This window comes from Cetorhinus maximus, unplaced genomic scaffold (genome assembly GCF_964194155.1).
Source record: "Cetorhinus maximus unplaced genomic scaffold, sCetMax3.hap1.1 HAP1_SCAFFOLD_603, whole genome shotgun sequence".
Lineage (NCBI taxonomy): Eukaryota > Metazoa > Chordata > Chondrichthyes > Lamniformes > Cetorhinidae > Cetorhinus > Cetorhinus maximus.
The window spans coordinates 201,892-210,110 of NW_027596545.1; the positions used below are offsets into that span (position 1 = coordinate 201,892).

Below are 8,219 nucleotides of genomic sequence, written 5' to 3' on the forward strand. Positions count from 1 at the left end.
AGAGAGACGGGAAATCAGCCAGGCTTCCTTTTCCTGATCAATGACCAGTGATCTCTGGGTTAGAGAGAGAGGGGAAATCAGCCCGGGTTCCTGCTCCTGATCACTGTCCAGTGATCCCTGGGTTAGAGAGAGAGAGGTGAAATCAGCCAGGGTTCCTGCTCCTGATCACTGTCCATTGGTTCCTCTGTCAGATGGAGTTGGGAAATCAGCCAGGGATCTTGCTGCCGATCACTGTCCAATGATGTTAGAATCAGAGTGAGAGAGAGAGAGTGAGAGAGAGTGAGTTAGATAGAGTGAGTGAGTGAGTGAGTGAAAGAGAGAAAATGAGAGAGAGAGTGAGTGAGAGAGAGTGAAAGAGAGGAAATCAGCCAGGGTTCCTGCTCCTGATCACTGTCCAGTGGTCCCTGGGTTAGAGAGAGAGGGGAAATCAGCCAGGGTTCCTGCTCCTTATCACTGTCCAGTGATCCCTGGGTTAGAGAGAGAGGGGAAATCAGCCAGGGTTCCTGCTCCTGATCACTGTGTAGTGATCACTGGGTTAGAGTGAGACAGGAAATCAGCCAGGGTTCCTGCTCCTGATCACTGTCCAGTGATCCTGGGGTTTGAGACAGAGGGGAAATCAGCCAGGGTTCCTGCTCCTGATCACTGTGTAGTGATCACTGGGTTAGAGTGAGACAGGAAATCAGCCAGGGTTCCTGCTCCTGATCACTGTCCAGTTGTTCCTGTGTAAGATGGAGATGGGAAATCAGCCAGGATTCCTTTGCCTGATCACTGTCCAGTGATCCTGGGGTTTGAGACAGAGGGGAAATCAGCCAGGGTTCCTGCTCCTGATCACTGACCAGTGGTACCAGTGTTAGATGGAAATGGGAAAATCAGCCAGGGTTCCTGCTCCTGATCACTGACCAGTGGTACCGGTGTTAGATGGAAATGGGAAAATCAGCCAGGGTTCCTGCTCCTGATCACTGACCAGTGATGTCTGGGTCAGAGAGAGAGAGAGGGGGAGAGAGAGAAATAGATAGGGGAATCAGCCAGTGTTCCTGATCCTGATCACTGTCCTGTGATCCCTGAGTTAGAGAGAGAGAGGGGAAATCAGCCAGTGTTCCTGATCCTGATCACTGTCCAGTGATCCCTGAGTTAGAGAGAGAGGGGAAATCAGCCAGGTTTCCTGCTCCTGATCACTGTCCAGTGACCCCTGGGTTAGAGAGAGAGAGGGGAAATCAGCCAGGGTTCCTGCTCCCGATCACTGTCCAGTGATCCCGGGTTTAGAGTCAGAGGGTAAATCAGCCAGAGTTCTTGCTCCTGATCACTGTCCAGTGATCCCTGTGTTAGAGAGAGAGGGGAAATCAGCCAGGGTTCCTGCTCCTGATCACTGTGCAGTGATCCCTGGGTTAGAGAGAGAGGGGAAATCAGCCAGGGTTCCTGCTGCTGATCACTGTGCAGTGATCCCTGGGTTAGAGAGAGAGAGGGGAAATCAGCCAGGGTTCCTGCTCCTGATCACTGTCCAGTGACCCCTGGGTTAGAGAGAGAGAGAGGGGAAATCAGCCAGGGTTCCTGCTCCTGATCACTGTCCAGTGATCCCTGGGTTAGAAAGAGAGAGGGGAAATCAGCCAGGGTTCCTGCTCCTGATCACTGTCCAGTGATCCCTGGGTTAGAGAGAGAGAGGGGGGAAATAAGCCAGGTTTCCTGCTCCTGATCCACTGTGTAATGATCCCTGGGTTTGAGTGAGATGGGAAATCAGCCTGGATTCCTTTTCCTGATCACTGTCCTGTCATCCTGGGGTTAGAGACAGAGGGGAAATTAGCCAGGGTTCCTGCTCCTGATCACAGCCCGTTGATCTCCCATTCCTGAATTTCCTCACCCCTGGAACCATTCTCAGAATCTTTTCTGCCCTCTCGCTGAAGCCTTTTTCATCCTCCCTGAAGTGTGATGCCTGGAACTGGACACAATTCTCTTGTTGAGGCTGAGCCAGTGTTTTATACACGTTTAACATAACCTCCCTGCCCTTGTAATCTATACCCCTATTAATAAAGCACAGGATACTGTCTGCTTTATTACCCGCTCATTCACCCTGACCCCCTTTAGAATTGTACCCTTTATTTGATATTGTCTCTCCAAATTCTTCCTACCAAAATGAACCACTTCACTCTCTACGTTAAACTGCAATTGCCATCTGCCTGCCCACTTCACCAGTTCAACGTATAGAGTGTGCACAGCAAGATTCCAATAAGTTACAATGATCAGAGATATTTGGATAGTTGCTCGTTAGTTTTTATTGACATATTGCTTGTGAAAAGGATCGAGCACAAATTATTTTAATTTGAGGTCAACATTGTTAATTCAACATTTAAAACACTGTCAATCTATCAAACATGACCTTAATATACAGTTTGCACAGATAGGAAGAGGAGGAGGCCATTCAGCCCCTCAGACCTGATCGTTTGCCATGTGGGGAACATGGTTAGGGAGCGTGAGGGCAGAGTTTTGATCATTAGGCTGGTGAGGGTTGATGGTGTGCGAGGTTGGGGAGGGGTTGAGGGTGTGTGAGGGGAGGGAGGGGGGTTGAGGGTCACGGAGGTGGGGAGGGATTGAGGGTGTGTGAGGGGTGGGATGGGGGTTGAGGGTTGGGGAGGTGGGGTGGGGTTGAGGGGATGGATTGGGGTTGATGGTTGGGGAGGTGGGGAGGGGTTGAGGGTGTGTGAGGGGAGGGATGGGGGTTGAGGGTCGCGGACGTGGGGAGGGATTGAGGGTGTGTGAGGAGAGGGATGGGGTTTGAGCATTGGGGAGGTGGGGAGGGGTTGGGGTGTGTCAGGGGAGGGATGGGGGTTGAGGGTTGGGGAGGTGGTGAGTGGATGAGCGTGTGTGAGGGGAGGGATGGGGGTTGAGGGCTGGGGAGGTGGAGACAATCTGAGGGTGAATGAGGGGAGGGATGGGGGTTGAGGGTTGGGGAGGTGGGAAGGGGTTGAGGGTGTGTGAGGGGAGGGATTGGGGTTGAGGGTTGGGGAGGTGGGGAGGGGTTGAGGGTGTGTGAGGGAAGGGATGGGGGTTGAGGGTTGGGGAGGGGTTGAGCAGATGGATGGGGGTTGAGGGTTGGGGTGGAGGGGAGGGGTGAGGGTGTGTGAGGGGAGGGATGGGGGTTGAGGGTTGGGGAGGTGGGGTGTGGTTGACGGTGTGTGAGGGGAGGGATGGGGGTTGAGGATTGGGGAGGTGGGGAGTGGTTGAGGGTGTGTGAGGGGAGGGATGGGGGTTGAGCGTTAGGGCGGTGGGGAGTGGTTGAGGGTATGTGAGGGGAGGGATGGGGATTGAGGGTTAGGGAGGTGGGGAGGGGTTGAGGGTGTGTGAGGGGAGGGATGGGGGTTGAGGGTTGGGGAGGTGGGGAGGGTTTGAGGGTGTGTGAGGGGAGTGATGGGGGTTCAGGTTTGGGGAGATGGGGAGGGGTTGAGGGTGTGTGAGGGGAGGGATGGGGGTTCAGGTTTGGGGAGATGGGGAGGGGTTGAGGGTGTGTGAGGGGAGGGATGGGGGTTGAGGGTTGGGGAGGTGGGGAGGGGTTGAGGGTGTGTGAGGGGAGGGATGGGGGTTAAGGTTTGGGGAGTTGGGGAGGGGTTGAGGGTGTGTGAGGGGTATTGGATGGGGTTGAGGGTCGGGGAGATGTTGGGAAATTGGAATCTATTCCTGGGAGAAGCCCTTGTAGAGAAATGCACCTAACCCCCCCAGAGTGACCAAGATCCCCAAGGCGATCAGAAACCAGACCCACCAGGGTAGGGTCTCCCGGTAAACTCTCAGACAGTCACTACCGTCCCTCTCCAGCCCCACCTCATCTCCCTCGTAGCCTCCCGAGCGGAGGGTGAAGTTGCAGTTTCCCCCTGAGCCCTCGGCCTTTACAATCTCAAACTTCTCGTAGGGAGGGATTAAGATCTCATCTTCCTCCTTAAAGAACGAGTAATTGGGGATCTTGACACCGTAAGCCGTGTTTAGCAAAAAGAAAGTCCTGTTTCCAAATCTCTCGGCAACTCTTCTGTTGAGGGAGGTGGAGGCGAATCTCCCAAACCTCATCTCCTGGCCCCGTCTCCCAGACATGGGAATGTTCAACCCGCGATAAGCGTGTAACTGTTTGGAATGATCTCTCAATGCCTGGAGAGCGATGGTTAGGAGATAGTGGAAGCTCTTCAGTTTAAATTTGGAGTTGTATATGTTGATATTTCCATATTCATGAACCTCATCGTTAAATGCCTTGTACAATGGTCCATCATGGGTGTACATAGTGACCACGATCATGTGCTCCTTAAGGAGACCGTGGGGAATGGTGCGCCCATTCCAAAACTTTCTTGCCAAATCCCAAACATTCATGAATGTCTTGTTTCTCTTCAGTTCTTCATTCAAACACTCGATCGCCAAGTTGTCCCAATCTTCACTCCGTGTGAACCAATACGCGGCCGAGTTCTCTTCCATATCCAGCCCATTGCCACCCGTGTGGATCCCACAGCTTTCCCCATCGCTGACCAGGGAGGTGACCAGTCCCTGTGCTGTGAATCAGAGAGAGAGAGTGAGACAAGTCCCAGTGATACAGTCTCTTCCACAACAACACAATGAGCCAACGCCTCACAGCAGTGACAGTTTGTATCAGAAACCCACCATGACACGGAAAGACAGAAGGGGATTTCAGGGAGAGATCGCTCAAAGAGAGAGAGAGAGAGAGATTGGAAAGGCAATCGGACAGGAGGGAAAAAGGTGGAGAGGATTAGGGAGGGAATTCCAGAGCTCGGGGACCCCAGGCAGCTGAAGGCACGGCTGCCGATGGTGGAGCGATGGGAATGGGGGGATGGTCAAGTGGCCGGAATTGGAGGAGTGCAGAGATCTCAGAGGGTCGTAGGAGTGTTACAGAGATAGGGAGGGTTGTAGTTGCTGGAGGAGGTTACACAGATAGGGTTGTAGGGGCTGGAGGAGGTTACAGAGTGAGGGAGGGTTGTAGAGGCTGGAGGATTTTACAGAGATAGGGAGGGTTGTAGGGGCTGGAGGAGGTTACAGAGATAGGGAGGGTTGTAGGGGGCTGGAGGAGGTTACAGAGATAGGGAGGGTTGTAGGGGGCTGGAGGAGGTTACAGAGATAGGGAGGGTTGTAGGGGGCTGGAGGAGGTTACAGAGATAGGGATGTTTGTAGGGGCTGGATGAGGTTACAGAGATAAGTAGGGTTGTACAATCCGGGGGAGGTGTCAGATGTAGCAAGTGTTGTAGGGTCTGAAGGAAGATTACAGAGATAGTGCATTGCAGTGCATTGTCCTCTGATTCCTGGCCCTTCTACAAGGAAGCACTTCCTCAGTACTAACCCTCCGACAGTGCGGCACTCCCTCAGTACTGACCCTCCGACAGAGCGGCGCTCCCTCAGTACTGACCCTCCGACAGTGCAGCACTCCCTCAGTACTGACCCTCCGACAGTGCAGCACTCCCTCAGTACTGACCCTCCGACAGTGCGGCACTCCCTCAGTACTGAACCTCCGACAGTGCGGCGCTCCCTCAGTACTGACCCTCCGACAGTGCAGCACTCCCTTAGTACTGACCCTCCGACAGTGCGGCACTCCCTCAGTACTGACACTCCGACAGTGCAGCACTCCCTCACTACTGACCCTCCGACAGTGCAGCACTCCCTCAGTACTGACCCCCCGACAGTGCAACACTCCCTCTGTACTGACCCTCCGACAGTGCAGCACTCCCTCAGTACTGACCCTCCGACAGTGCAGCACTCCCTCAGTGCTGACCCTCTGACAGTGCAGCACTCCCTCAGTACTGACTCTTCGACAGTGCAGCACTCCATCAGAACTGACCCTCCGACAGTGCTGCAAACCCTCAGTGCTGACCAACCGACAGAGCGGCGCTCCCTCAGTACTGACCCTCCGACAGTGCAGCACTCCCTTAGTACTGACCCTCCGACAGTGCGGCACTCCCTCAGTACTGAGCCTCCGACAGTGCAGCACTCCCTCACTACTGACCCTCCGACAGTGCACCACTCCCTCAGTACTGACCGTCCGACAGTGCAACACTCCCTCAGTACTGACCCTCCGACAGTGCAGCACTCCCTCAGTACTGACCCTCCGACAGAGCGGCACTCCCTCATTACTCACCCTCCGACAGTGCAGCACTCCCTCAGTACTGACCCTCCGACAGTGCGGCACTCCCTCAGTACTGACCCTCCGACAGTGCAACACTCCCTCAGTACTGACCCTCCGACAGTGCTGCACTCCCTCATTACTGACCCTCCGACAGTGCGGCACTCCCTCAGTACTGATCCTCTGACAGTGCAGCACTCCCTCAGTACTGACCCTTCGACAGTGCAGCACTCCCTCAGTACTGACCCTCCGACAGTGCAGCACTCCCTCAGTACTGACCCTTCGACAGTGCAGCATTCCCTCAGCACTGACCATCCGACAGTGCTGCACTCCCTCAATACTGTCCCTCCAACAGTGCAGCACTCCCTCAGTACCGTCCCTTCCACAGTCTTGCATTCCCTCAGTACTGACCCACCGATAGTGCTGCACTCCCACAATAGCGTCACTCCAACAGTGCTGTACTCCCTTAATACTGTTCCTCCCACAGCACTGGACTCACTCAGTACCTTCCCCCCGACACTGCTGCACTCCCTCTCTACTGTCCCTCCGACAGTGCAGCACTCCCTCAGTACTGACCCTCCAACAGTGCTATATTCCCTCAGTACCGTCCCTCCGACAGTGCGGCACTCCCTCAGTACTGTTCCTCCGACAGTGCAGCACTCCCTAAGCACTGACACTCCAAAAGTGCTGCACTCCCTCAGTGCCGTCCCTCCGACAGTGCTGCACTCCCTCAGCACTGACCCTCCGACAGTGCAGCACTCCTTCAGTACTGTTCCTCCGACAGTGCGGCACTCCCTCAGCACTGACCCTCCGACAGTGCAGCACTCCCTCAGTACTGACCCTCCGACAGTGCGGCACTCCCTCAGTACTGACCCTCTGACAGTGCAGCACTCCCTCAGTACTGACCCTCCGACAGTGCAGCACTCCCTCAGTACTGACCCTCCGACAGTGCGGCACTCCCTCAGTACTGACCCTCTGACAGTGCGGCACTCCCTCAGTACTGACCCTCCGACAGCGCTGCACTCCCTCAGTACTGACCCTCCGACAGTGCAGCACTCCCTCAGCACTGACCCTCCGACAGCGCTGCACTCCCTCAGTACTGACCCACCGACAGTGCGGCACTCCCTCAGTACAGGCAGCATAATCCTGCTGATGATGGAAATGTGAAATAAAGACGGAAGATGCTGGAATAACTCAGCAGATGTGGCAGCGTGTGTGGAGAGTGGAGCCAGGTTAACGTTTCGAGTCCGTATGAACCCCCATCAGAAAATGCCTGGGGATGTCTGTCTGGACTTGTCACTGTGCAGGTCCCGAACCCACCAGTTTCAGAGTCACGTTTACGAGAGAGAGAGAGGGACAGTAAAACCCAGTGAGATAGAGACCAAAATGTTGTAAAGATAACCACCTCAAAGATAAGGGACGGATTCTTTTGAGGTTTGCAGTCAGTGTGTAAATACTCACAGCCTATCAGGAGGTAAACGTAAATGAACCACCTCATCTTGTATAATCTCCACATTTGATGCATTAAACTTTCACATTCCTGGAAATGGACCTCACTCTGATTTTCTCATTTCTGATCTTGTACGTGACCAGTACCTGGCTCTGAGCTGCACCTACATTTTGTGATAGTTTGTTTAACCCACACACTGAGAAACGTGCACAATCCTTCGGTGCACTGTACTTCCTGGAACCCCGATTCGTGTGTAAACAAGAGGGGCTGAAGGAGGTTACAGAGATAGGGATGGTTGTATGGGCTGGAGGAGGTTACAAAGTTAGGGAGGGTTGTAGGGGCTGGAGGAGGTTACAGAGATAGGGAGGTTTGTAGGTGCTGGAGAAGGTTAAAGAGACAGGGAGGGTTTGTAGGGGCTGGAGGAGGTTTACAGAGACAGCGAGGGTTTTAGGGGCTGGAGGAGGTTTCCGAGATAGGGAGGGTTGTAGGGGCTGGAGGCGGTTACAGAGACAGGGATGGTTGTTGGGGTTGGAGAAGGTTACAGAGACAGGGAGGGTTTGTAGGGGCTGGAGGAGGGTTACAGAGACAGAGAGACTTTGTAGGGGCTGGAGGAGGTTACCGAGATAGGTAGGGTTGTAGGGGCTGGAGGAGGTTACAGAGATAGGGAGGGCTGTA

The 8,219-nt window shown here is 54.3% G+C and overlaps 1 protein-coding gene across 1 annotated transcript; it reads right to left on the minus strand.

Moving 5' to 3' along the window:
• Window positions 1–3,646: 3,646 nt before the first annotated feature.
• LOC144674275 (erythroblast NAD(P)(+)--arginine ADP-ribosyltransferase-like) lies at window positions 3,647–7,619 on the minus strand. The gene is made up of 2 exons (XM_078535701.1): window positions 7,556–7,619; window positions 3,647–4,517 (listed from the first exon to the last, which is right to left on the minus strand). Exons 1-2 carry the CDS (start codon window positions 7,617–7,619, stop codon window positions 3,661–3,663), a joined length of 921 nt encoding a protein of 306 aa, XP_078391827.1. The 3' UTR covers window positions 3,647–3,660.
• Window positions 7,620–8,219: the final 600 nt, after the last annotated feature.